The sequence below is a fragment of the Scatophagus argus genome, chromosome 7 (assembly GCF_020382885.2).
Source record: "Scatophagus argus isolate fScaArg1 chromosome 7, fScaArg1.pri, whole genome shotgun sequence".
Taxonomy (NCBI): Eukaryota; Metazoa; Chordata; class Actinopteri; family Scatophagidae; genus Scatophagus; species Scatophagus argus.
This window is the reverse complement of record NC_058499.1, coordinates 18,143,881-18,162,836: the sequence shown is the minus strand read 5'-3', so window position 1 is coordinate 18,162,836 and position 18,956 is coordinate 18,143,881. Positions and strand designations below refer to the sequence as shown.

Genomic DNA, 18,956 nt, shown 5'->3' with positions numbered 1-18,956 from the left:
GTCCGCTTCATTCTTAATGCATTTACTAATCCATTCGACTGTAATTACTCCACTGACTCCTCCTTTATTCATAGTACTCACAATATATTTAGTGCTTTAAAGATGAGACAACAGCACGTTTTTCTCTAGCTAATTTGGAATAGCCTACACGTGAAACGCAGTGGCACAGTCTCATTTCATTAAAATTTTATTGATCATTTGAGCTGGATTAGTTAGACATTCTTGCATATCACCAGTGCCTTTGACACTGAACAGCCATTTTAGTCACACTGCTGAAAGATTAACAGTGTAATTCTTAGACAGTAATTTGTTTGCATTGCAAACATTCACTTCACAGTATTTTCCTGTGTCCTCATTTTGCCAAAATGGATCCATAATTAAAAACACATTGGCTGAGAGTTTTAGGAACTTTAGTTTGATTTAGTTATTTTTTTATTTTTTTACGAGCAGAAGGCATTCATAGACCTGTGGGTTACTAAAGCATGTAATGCTCACATGAATAAAATTAGATATGAACCACATTATGATCACTTTCCTTATACTTGATTTGTTAATAGTGAATATCTGGTTAATAGTGTTCATCCTCCTGTCAACAAATCATTATTCATCTTTCCATACTGTATATCACTGATCATCAGTATTTGTCTTTGACAGAGCAAGACACATACACAGTGTGATATGACAGCCCAAGTTGAAACTGTACTGAAAATGTAGCCCCAATGTGCACAGCAATACATTTTCACATTTTAAGCTTTGCCTTTAGAATAGAAAATTAATGAGGAAGCATGGAATTATTTAAATATGACTCATATTATTTATAATTTAAACAAACCTGATCACCATTTTTATCCATGTCCAGGCAGGAAAGGGTTATGACACCTAACCTTGCTGAGAAACACATGTTTGCTTTCTGATGCTTGTAACTAAAGTACATTTACATCAAATGTATTTGTTTTTTAGTAAAAAAAACAACAACAACAAAAAAAAACATCTTTTACACAATTTTAAGGAAAAAAAATACAAGAAGGCAAGGCAACTTCCACCATTTGTCTGTCATAATTCTGATGCTCCTTCTTGTCATCACTGCATGCTGTAATTAGATAATCCATAAGTTTTTCCATTTGTTGTTTTCTGCCTTTCTTTTTGTTTGCTGTATTGCAGCATAATCAGTTTTGCGTTGGGACTGGGTGGAGGGAGAAGAACAGAAAGAAACGATCAATGAATCACTTCTCTCAAACAATAAGTCTTTACCTTAGAACACAGGGGCTTCTCAATTTAAATGAGCTCAGCTATTAATCACTGCAGAAAGAGAAATTTAGGTGGGCACTACATGATACTAATGGTTAGATGTTAATGTTGCACCTTAGTCAGTTGTGGATCAGCGGTTAGGTTGTCGGACCCGTAACCGGTGGATCGCTGGTTCGATTCCCCGTCCCGGTGTCCATGGCTGAGGTACCCTTGAGCAAGGTACCTAACCCCCACTGCTCCCTGGGTGCTGCACGCGGTCGCCCACTGCCCCGGGTTTGCTGTGTGTGTGTGCACGTCACTTGGGTGGGTTAAATGCAGAGCACAAATTTCGTTGGAGTGAGTTCCCTCCAATGACAAAATATGTCACTTTCTTTTTTCTTTCTTTCTACTAAAAGTGCAGGATATAGAAATCCTTTAACCGTGCCTTAAATCACTGTTAAGGTTCATAAAATCCAGGATTCAGATGTCAAAGAATAGCGGACTAATCCACAAGAGGACATCATCAGATCAAAACTATTTTAGGCCATCGAACAGCCATGTGACAACAAAAAAACAGTCTCAGACATAGACAAGAGCATACTTCAAAATGCTTTGTTGATCCAAAGAGAAAATTACAGAAAATGATTGGAAAAATATACCATTATTCCTACTTCCCTCCATTATCACATAATCTCTAGACTGACTTAACTGGAACACTGATAGCACAGCAAAAACAAACAATTTTCAATATGAGATATTAGAATGGAAAACTCTTTCATTGCTTCAGATTTATTTAAGAACTAATTTCAGCAGATGGTGTATGTATCCATGGAAAACCCTGGAGAAAACATTAAGTCCATAGCAAGGGGTATGTACTGTATATCAGGTTCAGGGAGGAGTCATGATTTTTGCAGCAAAGAAAAGTGCAGTTAGTTTCCCGTTCTTGATTTTTATGCCTTCTCGCCAGTGATGGCTGTGGCTGGTGTCGTTATGTTCTGGATTTTCTGTCTGTCTGTCTATCTGCTTTCAAGAACTCAGAAATGTTCTCAGGAGCTCCTTTAGTGAACAGCCAGTTAATGTAGTTTAGCACAAAAACAGAAAACATAAGAAAGCAGCTATCCTGGCTCTGTCCAAAGGTAAAAATATGAAGCTGGAGCTTGGAGACAGTTAGCTTAGCATAGTATAACAACTAAAAACAATATAGCTGTTTTGTATGAATTAAACAAACAAGATCTAACAATTAGTGAGCTTCAGAGATGCTATGAGGTTCTTTCACCTTGTTTCCAGTCTTTATGCTAAGCTAACAGGCTCAAGTCTCTATACTGCTTTATATTTACCATATGATGTGAAGAGGCATCGACCTTCTCACCGCATTCTCGACAAGAAAGTGAATAAGTGTGAATAATTTCCTAAAACGTTGAACTACACAACAACAAACAATCCAGTGCTAATCATCTAATAGCTTCTGCTATGTTAGAAAACATAGGGTCTGCTACATATTTTACTTGCAAACAGAACATAAACAAGCCTGCACTTGTTAAATAAGTAGTTAAATTCTATTATCTCTTTTTTCTAATATGTTTCTCCCCTCCAGCAACAACAGGAAAAAGGTTCCGGCTGCTGCCTCACACACATTATCTGCTTTGACCTCCACTCAGGAGTTTCTTAAGTCACTGACTGTTACCACTGCTTGCAACAAACTATTTCTATTCAACTTTCAATCAAGCTTTCAAGCCCTGCTGCTTCACCTCTGCTGGCAACTCAGTATACCTAGGAATTTTCCTTTCATACGCCTCATCCGTTGCATCCTCCCATTACACTGTGAACTCCACAACACCAAGTCAAAAAAAAAAAAAAAAAAAAAAAAAAACCCACAAGATATAGTTCTTCTAGTGAACTAACAAATATATTTTTACCTGTTTCTTCTCAGTTGTTGTCACTCATGGATATGTTTTCAGCTGTACTGGGAAAGACAAATTTTGTCTAAATATATCTGCCGAACTCAGGATTCCTGCCTAAGTCTTGACTTAGTTTAGGAAACTGATAATGTTGAGAAGTGATAGATGCTCAATAGAGGCCTATGTGAAGTGACAAATGAAAGACAGCAAAGAACAACGGATTAAACACAACATCCTTTTTTCTTCTAAATAACTAGATTAATATTTTTTAAATGTGTATTTTTGACAAAATCCACATACTGACATGCATAACATTTGAGCAAGACCCTACAGTTTGCAATACAATACAAACCAAACTGGCAGCCATGCAGCAGCTTCCATAATGTTCCTTGAACAAATTGTGACAACTGCAGTGTGATAATTAATTGTCAAAATGCCAGTGTACAGCACTTACTTGTTCTGTTTAAAGGCTGCTCTATCATTGGATTTAGACTCACTGCTCTTGAGGACTCTTTTTTCTCAGTGTCTTTTGGGTTTTGTTTCCACATCAGTCAGTTTGGATGTGTCCCTACTGGGATTCAGGATAAATTTCAGATAACAAAGAAAGAAAGAAAAAAAAGAAGATGAAGAAGATATGTAGTAACTGATGCTGACAGCACAAACAGCACAAAAAAAACCTGAATGGGTGTGATTGGGTTGAATTCACTTAATTGTCATAGTGGGTACAGTTACGATAACAAAGACGGTTACCAGGTATCAGGTGTGCGCTGCCTCAAGCAAGAATCCTGCAGCAGCCGTAACAGGTGAGGACATGGCCAATACAAATAACTCTTGAAGCAGTGTCAAATTCATCTCTCCATCTCTCATTAAATTGTGTTCTGCCTGTGTAAGCTTTTCTTCTCTTGAGCATTTTGCTGCTACAACATTACTAGCTACAATGACTCATGATAAAACTGCATTACAATGCAATGCAAATTGTATTGCTCTGAATGGTTTAGTCTTGTTATTCACCTTCATGACCTGAATGTTAAGTAGAGACTTCTCTAGCTCAGTCCATCTTTTTATTTTATTAAAGTAGACTCTGCCTCGAGATGCTTTTATCTCAGCTTCACTATGGCCTTCAGATCACACTGACACGTAATTTTAATTAAGGCTTTGGTTCCAGTTCATTATTGTTGGTCACTTTGTGGAAGCTGTAGTGACTCATACTCAGAATTAAAATACTCTGTCTTTTTAAATACTTCATATGCTGCCCATTTATATGGTGGAAACATCTGGTTGATGGCCCCTGACATATTTAAAGGCTGTGTCATTTATCCTTCACTTTGACATGGCTGGGGGAATGAGAGGACCTCAAAACCCTGCGTAGATAACATAAAGGTAGCTAATGTGACATGGCATGAAGTGATTCATATAGACTACTACCACACTTTCAAATCATCTTACGTGAAAGGAGTCAAAGGACGATTAGCGACCTTGTGTGCAGACACGCAGGCTAATCTCTAGTAAGGCAGAAAACACATCAATGCTTATAGAGGCAGCTCACATGCTCTGAGGCACTTCATTGCCATGGCACGCTTTACTGTCACTGGGCGCAAACATGCACTAATGCAAACACACACACACACAGACACACACATGGGTCACTCATGGGTTAAGTTCAAGAGGGAGCATTGTTAGAAGGAAATTAAAAGAAAATAGTAAAGTAGGAAAATCTAACGGCCAAGCTGGCTTCTAACTTTGATCTCCTCAGGCAGCTGAGTGTTTTGGAAAACTATACAAGGCAGACTTCAGTTCGAGGCAAATGCCCTCTATTCATACTCAACCCCTACATCGAGACCTTGGCTGTAATACCCCTGGAAGGCACGTCAGCATTATATAATGCATATGAGAGTGTCTAATGTGAAAACATAAGAAGACACTGCAATTAATGGCTTAAGGGCACTAAGTGACACAAACAGAGAAAATCAATTATGGAACTCACAACTTGTGAGCACAGCAACAACAAGATGTGAAAGAAGAATGGATGGCAGTTTGAGCAAAAAATCTAATAATACCAATGTGGAGACTTAGAGTTTTTACCACAAGATTGTTGACAGTATGATATTAAAGTGTGACAGGCCTCTGGGTGTTAGTGCTCTCATTTTACTGAACAAGACACAGGACTCATAAGCCTGACACAACGCTTATAAGTCCATGAATTCCCATGTCATTTGTCTGCTCACTGTAATTAATATTGGCTGCCTAAAAAGAGTTTTTGTGCTTTCGCAGTCAGCCAATCATGCATTCAGTAATACCAGTCATTGGCATCTTTGTGCTAATCTTTACTGAAACCCTTTGTACTTGACTCGTATTAATGCCTCACTGACTTTGAAGTCATAGAAGTTTTTCTCAAGTGGAGAAATGAGGCAAGCGGAGCATTTGGAAAACAAGTTAACACTACACCCATTTGGCATAATGGACCGATGTACTTCATGTGTAGCGTTCATTCATTCAGCTTCTCAAAAGCACCTACAGAAGGATAAACGATACTGCGTTGATGCACATGGACACACTTGACAGAGTCTCACATGAACAGTCATGATTTTGAAATATTGCATGTGCAGTCTTCTCAAAGGCCGCTTCACTTCAAAGTCAGACTCTCATTCTTCACGGAGAAATTCAGATGATTTCACTATTAAAAAGGTCTTCTTTTTTTATCTAAAGTTTTCTGGGGTTGGCCAATTTCCAGCTCTGACTAAGCAGCCAAATGCATTAAGCTGCACAGATGAAGTGACACAGCCAACCAAGCAGAAAAGCAACTTGTGCCTGCCTCCACTGGGCGGGGTGGATCGGGGTTAGGTTTGGACTCCACAGTGCCTGGGGCGGCCTGGGACTTGGCCACCATTAATTACCACTAATGAGTTGAGCATGAGTGACCTGATGATGGACTCTACATCCTCTGTATGAGCTATAGAGGAATATGGGACACAGCACTGTAATGGGACATGTTGGGAAATGTGGCTATGCTGGTTAGAGGGGTGTAGCACCAAAGATGCTGTGATGATGGTGAAGATGAATAATCACTGAGGGCAAAAGAGCATAAACATGATGAAGAGACGTGCTAGTTTCTTGATTTATTGTGCTGAGGGCTCATGTCTTTCAGAAGCATTTCTCAAGAGATTTCTTCTTTTAGAACAACCTGTGACTGTGAGGGTGGAAATCCCTGACCTATACAGTTTAAGTAGTGTACTATTTATGTCTTGAAAGACTGAGCAAATGTTGTTTTGCTGTTTTAAACTTTTAAGTGAACCCCACCTCAGGAACTGAGCGGAGAGTTGAACACCAAACTTGGCCGTTTCAACAATGACTCCCTTTTTGCATTTATATTCCTGGCATACAGTGTGTCTGAATCTCACAATGCTGCAAAGTGAAACAGAGACAGAGGAAAAGAGGGATACTGTGTGTGAGTGTGTGTGTGTGGTTGTATGTGCACGTACCACAGATGTGCACATCTGAATGTGTGTTGGACGCGTGTGTGAGCGTGCATACACATTCCAGCTCCATGCCTGTGTATTTGGATTTGAAGTGGCTACTCCCTGCCAGCCTGCCTCCTCCACCCTTCGTGCTTCTCACAGCAGAGCTGGTGTACTTGAGGGAGAGGCTGGGAAAACATGTGGGGGGAAGAGCCCGTAAGAGCAGGAGGGAGACCCAGCCCACATGTTGCCTGTAGCTGACAGGAGTCAGTTGGTGCAGGGCAGGCACCCAAAATACGATACCTTCAATATTTGCTTTGGCTTGGTTTGTGTGTTTCGTTAAAGGATGTACTGTTGGCATAGACTGTGACATTTTTAACCTGCGATAACAATCCTGCTTTGGCAACATATCCTGTTTGAAAGCTTGTTTATTGCATGTCTATTATTTAGCTATTTTTTGTTAATTGCACACGAAGCAGCAGCACAGTGTCTGTCTGTCTCTTGAGCTTTCTGGGTTACAGGCATAAGAGGACATGCTTGTTTGAAAGGTGAGCTTGCATGACTGATTTAGAAAGTGATATTGCAAATTGCTCAATTACAGTTTGGCTGATGTTCACCCATAAATATAGGAGCAAAAGGGGACATTGTAACAAAGGGGACATTGTTTTGTGTCAGACTCACCACATTTTCCATAATAAGCAATAGAGCTGAGGTCAGCAGGACTCGTCCCATGAGGTTTTGAGAATTGTTCAAAATTGAATGATTATAGTTCTGATGCAAGGGCTCTTCTGCGATTGACTGGCGACCAGTCCAGGGTGTACCCCGCCTCTCGCCCGTAGTCAGCTGGGATAGGCTCCAGCTCCCCCGCGACCCTGACGGATAAGCGGTATAGAAAATGGATGGATGGATGGATGGATGGATGGATGCAAGGGCTCTCGTATTATCAAAGTGAGAGAGATATTTGCGAATGGAGGCCCTCAGTAGTGAGGGACATCGCCCTGAGGAGGTGCTGAGCTGGGGGTGGGGGGGGGTCAACAGGGAACAGCACACAGCCCCAGGCCTCATCACTCTCTGCCAGGCTTGGCCCACTTCCAGTCAGTGTCTGTACTGCACACAACCACTTTGCAAAGTTAGCAATGATCGATTACACTAGGTGAGTTAAACAATTACAGAGCAATTTGGAGCTCTATGCCTCATAAGTTTCTGGTCTCCCATCTTGAAACAACTCAGAAAAGAGTAATGAATCCACCTTCTGAAAAGAAAGTCAGATAAACTGCTCAAGCAATTTTGTATTGTTAATAATAACTGTATTAGAAGAAAGAGTGTTTTTTTTTTTTTACTGTCAAAGACTCACTGACGTGCTGTATTGCTTTATCTACTGTTACTGTATTGGAGGGCTGACAAAATCCTAAACATGCACCAATTTTAGGTTTAGGAAGTTAAACAAAAATTCATATTCAATTGAAATCACAAAAAGGCACAACACTTTGACATTGTGTTTTTATCCTCTTATGAACAGGTGTGCGGTAAAGAGAGTGTCGTAGTTCTCCCAAGGTGCAGGGTGTTATAATGCTGGTGGGTGACAGCTGGTTCATATATCCACTGTGAGCACAACAAACCAGCATTTAGAAAGCCAATGAGGAAGGAGAGAGCAGGACATGCAGTTGAGGTGACTGTTTAGTGACGCACAAGACGCCGTGGGTCTGGCTTTTGTGCTGGGATGGCAGTAGTTATCAGATTATTTCTGCCAGTTTGCAGACATGGCACTCCAGGGAGGAGCAGGAGGAAAATTGAGATAAATTTTGCTGCATCAATACGGAATGGGTGTTACACATACTACATGTGTGAATGTGTGTCTCTGTGTGTGTGTGTGCTATTTAAGACATAACAAAAAGGGTTGTGGTAAGAAAAAAACATAGATAAAATACAAATAGAAAATAGAAAGAAACATACAAAACAGTTGAATATAAATGAGATGATGGCCTGTTTGGAAAGTGTTATTTTTAATGTAGCTTGTGGTCTGTGTCAGTGGTGCGCCACTGCAGCCACAGGAATGAACCATAGACGGACCTAAAGCATGATGACATTTTAAAGGATGAAGCTGGTGTTATTCTACAATATACTTATTATCAGCAAAACCGCAGAAAAGACCAAAACTAACAATTTGTTAGTCTGTCTTTCAGTGCTTTCCGACTTGCCTACCTCCCTGTCTTCCCATTTGTTCCTACTGGGGACATGAATCCGAATAAACAGTGTCAGTTTTTTTAAGAGGCTTAGTAATTTCCTAAAACAACTGGGCACTGTAGTTATTTGCTGATTACTTAGACAGGAGTAAACACTGCATGCACTGGAGTCTATTTTCAGATGTGGATTAATATTGGTGCTCTAGGGAGTGCTTATGGTAGCAGGATGGTGGATGTGGGATTGACTCAAATTAAACTACAGTGCCCAAATTCGTTGCAAGGAAAGGACATGTCAGCCAGTGCAGCGATGTGGCTCTGTGATGGGTTTTTAATACAACAATGGAGGTCTATGTCACATGCAACACTTGGTCTTCTCTTCTCAAGGCGTGTTACAAATCCTTCACCCTGTACACCCTCCACTGAACAGTCTGCATAGTGGATTAGAAATCCTGGTCATTTGTCATCACTCCTTACACCCAGTACTTTGTGTGATGTTTTGACTCATCTTTTCTTCCTCTCGCTGCAAATGTTTGTTCACTACGTGCTTTCTCTTTACTGTGAATCTTTGGCCTTTGACATTTTCTCAAATAACAATATTAATGTGTAGAGTAGAGAGAATTAACTGCTGCAGCCATCCTGAGAAACAGCAATGCAGAGTCTACACAGTGTAGATTCAGGGGTGCAGAAACGTAGGTTAAGTCAATATGACTATAAAAAAGTTGCTGGACACCCTAAATAGTGAATGAGAGTTATGGTTTGTTTCTATTTTGAACAGCAGTGTACACATCACACACTTCCTGAGAATCATCTCGTACACACATGAAGAGACACACGCAATACACAGAGGCAGTGACTGTACCTTTCCTGCCCTAAGGACTTACCTTCTTATCTACTTTTGCACTTTGCTTGCTATTTAGACGATGCTGAGTTTTCATAACTGAGAGCGTCTTTGCTTAAAAGCTCCCAGTGTTTACAAGAAGCTTGGTATGATGTCACCTCTTAAAAATGACCCAGAGGAAAATTTCCTCTTGCAGCAAATCTCATTTTATGACATCAGTCATATCCTTTAATTACTTCAGTGCCCTCAGTGCTAAATGAGCAATTACTTGAGAACATTGTTGCATTTAGCAGGATTGCTGCATCTGAGGCTTTTCATATTTTTCAGAGTCATAATTCACAGGAACTCCTTCCTTGATTTTACTGGAATACCACAGACACAGACACACACACACACACACACCCTCTCAATATCAGATTATATGAGATAATTGTAAGGAAGAAAATACCGTAGCTCTTCTCCCCTCCGACTCTCCCAAATCTCATGCAGAGGTAGTGCATGGTGAGTGGAGAGATTACGGCTCAGTGACTTCTGAGTTTTCCCTGCTGCTGCTGATTGCCAGCATTGTCTGGAAAGCATCCTGCGGGAAGCGTTCAACTCATGGATATTACACACAGATGTATTACCCTTGACAGAGGAAATGAGATGAAAAGAGAAAAATATTAGTGAAAGAGCTGCTACCTCGGGATAGAATAGCACAGAGCCTGCATCAAGGCTGGTTTTCTTCTGATTGGGGAAGATTGCATAATTCTAGCTGTGTCCTTGTTGTGCGTCGGTCACCCGTCACAAGTCCTTCTTCTGTTTTTGACTTGCATGGTATGAACTTATATGAGCTTGTGTGTGTGTGTGTTTCGCGTCACTTATTCACATCTGTCTCCTTTTTTAGCTCTTGGTTGTCGTTACTATTTCTAAGCTGCCTGCAATGATTCAGTTGCCACAGTCTCTAGTCAGCTGAACTCTCATGTCTTTATTACCCATCCCCCCAATTTATTTCTTTGCATCAGCTAATAGATGCTAACTCAGAAGTTGTGGATAAGATTTTTTACGTGTGAAACAGAACAATTGCAAGAGTTAAAAGTCCAACCTGTGATTAAAATGTACATAAATGAACAAACCAAGGATTGGAACCTATACTCCCAGACTAACTGACAGGCATGTCAATACAAAACAAAAAATACTATAAAATAAAAAGTTAGAGTTAATGTTTGTGTATTGATAAAGTCAATATGTGGCAAATTACAATAAAAAGAGTATTATGGAATAAATCATAACTTACAGTACATGAAGCGTGGGACTTAAACAAAATTATAAATGGGTCTTTAGTGTTGCATCAGTTGATTTTTTTTTTTGTCATCTGGGGACAGCAGAACCAGCAGTAAAACAAACATTAGCAAGTAAACACAGAGCAGCTTTGCATTTTATTTCAAGTTGCATCTCTGGCCACCTTTTTGAATTTCCGCTATCTACTGTCGTTTATAATCTCCATCAACTCTGCTACACAGCTGCTACACGCTCCACTGTGTTCACTAGCTAGACGTTAGACCACTGAGTTTATCAAAGATTTTTTCTTTTGTCTGAAAACAGCTGTTAGCCAGTGGAAAGACAGTTGATGAGTGCAAAAGACTGAATCAAAGAGGTGTAAATTAAAATAACGAGCTACTACTTAAAAAGCAGCTGAGGCCAGTGCAGAGCTGAGTGATAATTCCCTGTGGATTTGTCACTTTCACATTACATGTTGACCATTGTTAATATAAAAACTACTGATTAGTGCCGATTTAAGAATTAATTTTACAAATTGGATAGATACCCCTTTACAAAATTGCACTCAACTAGAGGAGACTAGCTATCCAATTAGAGGTGAAGCTCCATATTAAAGACAAGATCGACTAAATCAGACTGTAAGCACAATACTTCTCTATTTCTTTGTGCCTAATGAACACCTGCCTCAAAGAGCATCAGAAATGAGTTGTGACTTCAATCAAGAAAATCTAATCTAGTACTGTACAAGACTGTAATCACCGTTCACACGCAATGACTAAAACAGCAACACAGCGGAGGGCAGCAGGGCGGCGAAATGATTAATTGTATTGATAAAGCCTCCTGCGAGCAGAACCTTAGTGAAGTGTCCTTGAACAAGATGTGAGGCAGTGGCTTCACATCAGCTCCGACAGGCACTGTTGTATCTGAGCCCAGCGTCTGAGCTCTGCTGGGAGGAGGTTTGTCAACAAAGGATGTGTCACGTTCATTTTTGTCATTCGTTATAAGTCATTATTTAAAACAGACAAAGAGGTCTGATGTGCCAATAGCAGGCTCTTCTTACTGATCTGAATACAAAAATAAACCTAAGCCCACCGTGAGCTTGTATCTCCCCTGGCAGTTTACTCATACTCGTGTAAGAACACATCAGCAGGCTTGTGTGCTTCTTTCAGAGTGACGCTTGATGCAAAACTTTTCCAGTCTTGTGCATTAAGGAGAACAAGAGGATCTTCAACAGGCTCTATCCCAAATGTGGTTGCCCAAACGAAATATTAAGTTAGGACTGAGCTGAACACATTGTTCTCTCCGCAGAACACGTCCCATTTCAACCAGACACAAAGTGCCTGGGATTAAGACTTTTTAATTAGTAATAATCATCTGCGTGTGTTTGCTGTTGCGTGTACACACACATCGGTGTTATGTGCAACATAGCTTGTTATTAGTTTGTTTGCAGTCACTGACTGTACAGCATGTGTTTGTGGTTCATCCAGTGTTCACATGCCTCCTCCTTCTGCCAGGTTCCTAACTTAAACAGACATTTGCATGTGTACATGTATTTTCTCACAGGTTGCTCATGGTTTCTCAGTCTTCCTTTATACCACTGTGGCTGGCACAGGGCTATCCCATGAAAGACTTGTGGGTACCTCAGACCATACTGTGGTCACCTGAGAGCCCAAACCGAGACCGTAACTTTAGAGGTTTGCAGTCTCTCCAGGCATAACAACACATTTTCAGACTCACGCCTCTGTTTCTATAATTCTACACACTCTGAAGATTATTCAGACTGAATAGAGCAGCTATTTAGAGAAGGAAAGGCACTCTAACACATCCTAACACACGTCACTGCTCTGTTTCCCGCTTTCCATCTCAGCTCCCCCTATGATCACTCGCTCGGTATACATATGGTAGCCATCTGGCCTGGCAGAACATAGCTGGAGCCTAGGGTGGCGCAGCACTACTCTGATCCATGTACAGGTTCATGATTAACCCCTTAGAGTCACAATGGGGCACTAAAAACAGCCTTTATATTATTTATCTTTATGATATCTCTTTCATGGTATTTGTATCATTCTGTCTCTATTTGTCTTGCTTGCTTTTCTTTCACTCTGTCACCATGCCTGATTGTCATCCTGTATCTCATTCAGCCAAGTGCTGCTCTAGTGTACCTGTTTGTACAGTAAATTCATAATTGGCTCAAACAGAATTTGCTTGAGTCTGCTGTCTTATCTATCTGTGAAATCCATAGCTCCAGCAGAACTGCACTGTGTTTAGGGAAATGCACTTCCTTGTGTCTCTCCAAAATAGATTTAAGTGCAGGGTAGGAGCCACATGGAGGTCAGCGTTCCTGCCCTGCTGCTCTAGTCAACCTGAGACAAGTCTGAATGGATCCAAACTGCTGTAATTTACCCTCTGACAGAGGAAAATATGTAGTATAGTCCTAAAAAAAATGGTTTACAAGAATTATTTTGCACAACTCAGTATGATATCAAAGATAAACTAGAATTACCACCTTGTGATTATATTCCTCCACGCACCAGTCAAGTTGCAGCTCACACTGATGTCTCTCCAGACTCAGAAAATAGATGCGGTGAAGAGCTTAAAGGAATGTAATAAAAGATAAAAAGTGTAGCTCTTGAAAAAATGGATCACTCTCACTAAATCATTACTGTATATTGATATGTGTGATTCCAGTGAATAATTTGCACATGCTGTCTTCATTTAGAAGCTATTTTTATTTTTACACCTGAAGCCCAATGCCAGGACTTACATGTGTGGAACTTAATGAACGTACATGTGTGTAAGTTCATTGAAAGAAAGAAGAAAGTTCACATGCTTGCTCAATAAAGCTGATTCTGATAGATTATGAAGAAGCTACGAATTCTAAAACATGAATGCTTCACACACACCTTCATTCAGTTCAGTATCTGACCAAATGTGTAACATGGTAACAATCTCCACTTTTGTTCCTGAGTTATGGTGTCGGATAATGAAGTGTTTTTGCAGAACACCATGATGAAATTTGCCTGACTTTTTGTATGAGCAGACCTCTACTACAAAAAACACAGTGACAATTAAACAAACAAAATACACTGAGTTAATTTGTGAGCAAGAGAACATTTTATCTGTGGCGTTTTGTGTGTGGAGTTTTGTCAAGTGACGTTTTCTGGCAGTGAATGTGAAGCATGTGTTTCACCATGCATTGGCTCTCTTCTGTGTCACTGCATATTGCAGGGTATGACTAAGGTGCATTGAGTGACATCTTAATGGGGACTCATTACTTCTCCTCCAGTGGCAACGTCCTGCCTGGAGCATCATTCAGCCCCCTCTCCCCTTTTCTCCAGTCCTCAGTGACACTGAATAGCTGCCATATGGCAAACAGGACTGGTCCACTTATAGAGTGGCAGGTGCCCAATATCATCTCTTGCCATTATGCATCTTTAAAACAATAACCAGCTATTACACTGATATGATTGTAGCCAGTAAACAACTTACAATTTACTTAGTTACAACTCACTTTACTTTTGCAGTGTTGCATTTTGAGAATATTAAATTTCCAGGGATATTTCTGGTGCAGTCAGGAGGGTAGTGACAAGACTTCTCACAGTGCAAGCAGACATGAGAGAGAGAGAGAGAGAGAGAGAGAGAGAGAGCAGCTACAGTCGGTGGCATGTAAGAGCTCCATCAGTTCCTCCCTGAGGGTAGACAGTGCCTTGCATTAGGACACAGAGAGCCAGTGAGTCACCTTGCCTCAGTCCATCCTCAGAGCATTCACTGTCAGCTGGTCCTGTTATTCCCCTGAACCAAGGTTAAGGAGCTGGACAGTTAAAGCTCAAGTGTAACAGTAAGGTGCTTTTATTCACATTTTTTAGAGAAGAAGAAATCTTTTATGTCTTATCTAATCAATGACTGATAATCAGTTCAAGTCAAATAGACAAATAAACTGACATGACATAGAGGACGTGAAACAGGGAGAGTGTGTCAGGGCCAGGGTTAAAGTGAAAGAGACTTTTTTCATCTTTTAGCCCATTATGAAAATGATGACGCCTGCAGTGCAGTATTCAGTCATATCACAGCAGAGGACCTTTATTCTGTGCATATCAAAAGGGGTGGGTCAGGAGTCCTGTGGTCATAATCTAAGTAGGCTATTTATTTTGTATATAATTGTTTGAGAAGAAATTTGAATGAGGAAGGTGCCAAGGTAGCCCTCCTGCTGCTTCAGATGGTTTAAGATGAATTTCCTGGAGTTTGCATAACTGCTTGCCAAAGGGGACACACTGTGAGCAATTAAAGCAATAAAGGAGGTAGCAGATTCCTGTGGCAACAGAAAGAAAGTTCCCTGGCTTCATAATTGAGCTTGGTGGCTCGTTTGGAACTCAAAACTGCAACCGTTCACGACACCTGACACTGGTGCAGCAGATGGTGATGTCTCCTGCTCTTTGTTCCAGAGTCGTGCAGGTTGTCAGCAGCCCTCTGGCCTGACCTGAACAAAGATACACATGACGTGATGCCATGGCTGCCGCTCTGGAAGCAGCTGCTCTGTAGGTTTATAAGCTAAATAATTGTGACTCATTACCAGGAAAGCTGTTTCCAGATGTTTTTGCCACACACCTTTCTTTACTTGTGTAATGTATGGTGAAAAGCAAATACAAAAGTAGAGTATAATCAGAATCATGCCTTTTAAAATCAGCACATTTGAAGAACTTTGTTATAGTTGCTGTATATTCAAAGGAAATATTACAGTGTTGATACTCACTAATCTGTGAAAATGATTTGAGTGGTGAGGTGTGGGGGTAGGTGAGTAAATTAGGTTACTTATTTTCTATTCTAAAAGCAAGGTCCTCCCCATATCCTTATTTTCTCTGAACCTTTCCCTTTATGTAGAGGAAAATACAGGAAAACTCTGCCTACACTATCTCAGAGTAATATAACACTATTGAGTTGATACAGTTTCAGGTTTACAGGTTCTCAGCTTTAACACATCAACTCTTTGATTAAAGAGTTTGGTCTAGACCTGCTCTAATTGGAAAGTGAATTGGTGCTATACAAATAAATTGAATTAAAATTGAATTCAGTGTCTGTTTATCGGTCTTGAGTGGTAAATGAGACAAAGTTGTTCTAACTCTTTTGTTAATCTAGATGGAGCTGGACGAAATCTGAAAAACTGACTCAAATGATGTCACTCGGGTCAGTGTCTGTTGGGTCTACAGACTACAAGTTCGGAAATGAAAAAAATATGGAGGTGGAGTCAAAAAAAGTGAGCCTGCTCCTCATCTCTGGCTGAGTCAAGCAGCTCGAGGCTATATTAGCCACTACTAGCATAACACACAACACAACCTACCACACATCTGATGATGTTTGAATTGTATTGTGGGTAATTTAAGCGGCAGGTCTTGACAAGGAAGAAGAATTCATAGAATAAAACAGATGACATCTCTGGTTCTGTCGCATGAATTTAAATGAATTTTTTGTCTGTCCATCTGTCTGAGACAATATTTTGCAAGTGCAATGCTAAATTACTGGAGTACTTTCTGTAACATGTTAAGGAAATAATCATTTTCACATAGCCAGATCTAACAGCAGAAGTTGAACTATCAAAATTAAACAAACAAAATATGCAGCAACCCTAGATGGAAACAATGCTTAACCCTCACCATTCCCTTCCCCCACTCCACCAATAGCTTTTTGTACAGTGCCTTGTATGTTTTTAACTACTGTCTCAAAGGGGGAAAGTGAAATGAAATGCCCTTAAAGAAACTGTCTGCTCCCACAAGATGAATTAAGAATGTCTCCTTCACCACAGGCAGCATGTGCATTAAATTAGCAGCATATTATGAGAAGCCATTACAGCCAAAGGTACTTTTTTTCCACAATGATTAAAGGGCTAAGTAAAGAGTGACTGCTTTGAGCCATTTCATAAGTTGACACCCTGCAAACAGTAAGAAGGATGCAGCACAAAGCTGCAGAGGAATAAGCAACTGTCAGCAAAATGAAATTGAGAGCAGTCTGCCTTGTCACGCTCAGAATGAGAAAGAGTAACTAGCACACAGAAGTCCTAATAATGACAATGAAAATGATGGGAAAAAAATGATGGGATGCTGGATAAAACATGAAGCAGAATCTGATCATTTTCTTATCCTTTTTGACATGCACTCTATTGAAAATGACACAAAGACAATACATTTCATGGTCAACCTTAGTAACGCCATTATTTTTTGTAAATATATGCTTATTCTGAATTTTAAGTCAGCAACATGTTTCAAATCAGTTGGGACAGGAGACACAAAAGCCTGGGAAAGATGTATACTGCAGAAAACACCTGTTTGGAACATTCCACAGGTGAACAGGTTCACTGGTGGTAGAATCATGTTCTAAAGGGCATGAGGTTCCACCACTTTGTGAAACACGACTGTATGAAGTATTTTACTACATGGGCTCTGGGACACTTTGTCAAAGTGTTATCGGTGAAAACAGTTTGTTTGCAAATGATTGCATCCTGCACCTGGCCTGCACTTGTTTCTCATTCAATTACTCACTGTTCAAATAATTACACATTAATATGACAGCATATAAATACATATTTTTTTATTCCCCTCTTGACTTAGTTAATCTAATTTCATGGGCAGAATCAGATACTGTATTTAAATGGTCACTTTTCAGACTGTAGTATTGTGCTGTGACACTGATGTGATGCCTTTCTCTGTCTCTCTCTCTCTCAGGTGTGCTCAGTCTACCTGAGGGTCTGATTCTTCACAGGGACCAGCAGCAGCAGCGGGCAGGGAAGAGCGGAGAGGGAAACGCCTACAGTCAGTCTGAGCTGCGCTCCATTGAACAGTGTTTACTGGCTACAAGAGTGGGCAGCATCTCTGAACTCAGTGAGTTGTGTGTGTGTGTGTGTGTGTGTGTGTGTGTGTGTGTGTTACAGGAAAGTCTGGGTAGAGAAATGAAGCTCATTGTTGACACCTCCCTAATTATTCAATGTGCCCTTGAGAAGAAACTTCAGTGGAGTTGCTTAATGGTTACCTGGTCAGGGCAAACAGAGCTCCAAAATGGAAAATGGGATGTTCAAAGGTCATATAGACATGGATATAATGTTTTGATGTCGCTGGTACTTTTTTTTGGTGTCCACATAATTTTGTGACTGTGTGACTGTGAGATTCAGCATGCTGATGAAAAAAAGGTAACGCAAGAGCATTACACACATTAAAAAATCTCTGTGTGTATGTGTGTTTGTGTATTAGGATTAGATCAGTATGGCAAAGAGCCAATAGCTGTTTTATTGCTTTTTGGCTGATATCAATTCAGTTTTCATATCAAAAGAATACTCTGTGTTCAGTAGTTGGTGTTTCCCCCAGAATATTGTTATTGGACTGGAAATCCTTTGAAGCAGTACTTAAACCTTCTGATAGAAAAATACATTTATTTGTGGTGTTTTAGCAACTCTGTCAAGCAGAGTGACCCACCACACTTACTCAGTGGTCTTGAGAGCTGTATAGCTATGTTGGTGGTATGGCTCTAAGGATGGCAACTATGAAGCTCAGCATGTCAGTCCAGCACAGTAGAGCAGACTAATAATATCTAATGAATGGTTTCTAGTGAAATGTCTCACATGCCATTAGCTGAACTGTCATAAAATTAACACACATTCATGCCCTCCTCAGGATGAATTGCAATAATCTAGGTGATAAGATGACTTTTAATCTAGTGCTATCATCTGACTTAAATTTCTATATGTCCTGTGTTTTGGTTCATAACTCCCTGCCAAGCTAATGACATTCTTGACAACCTCTGCTGCTAATGAGCATTTGCATATGTTAGCATGCAAACATTTTATTGTCTGTAATGTTTGCATGAAATCACCTCTACCTAAGTACAGCCTCACACAGTCACTAACGTGGCTGTAGCCTCTCAGTCTTGATAAGCATTAATGAATTTACACTTTTCGATAACAGATCTTTTTGCAACTGTGCAGCTTTGGCCAAGTAGACGTCCCCTTCATATCAGTGTTGGATGACATTACTGGTCCTTATGATAATGCAGTGTTTTATAAGGCACACATATTGTCCAGCAGTATCAGTAAATCATAATCCTGTGCCTCTTT

The 18,956-nt window shown here is 40.2% G+C and overlaps 1 protein-coding gene across 1 annotated transcript in view; it reads left to right on the top strand.

Moving 5' to 3' along the window:
- btbd11b (BTB (POZ) domain containing 11b) overlaps positions 1 to 18,956 on the top strand; it is a 61,131-nt gene that overhangs the window by 22,710 nt on the left and 19,465 nt on the right. The window contains exon 2 of the mRNA XM_046395094.1: positions 17,575 to 17,730. Coding sequence (XP_046251050.1) covers positions 17,575 to 17,730 — 156 coding nt within the window. The remainder of the gene's footprint in view (positions 1 to 17,574; positions 17,731 to 18,956) is intronic.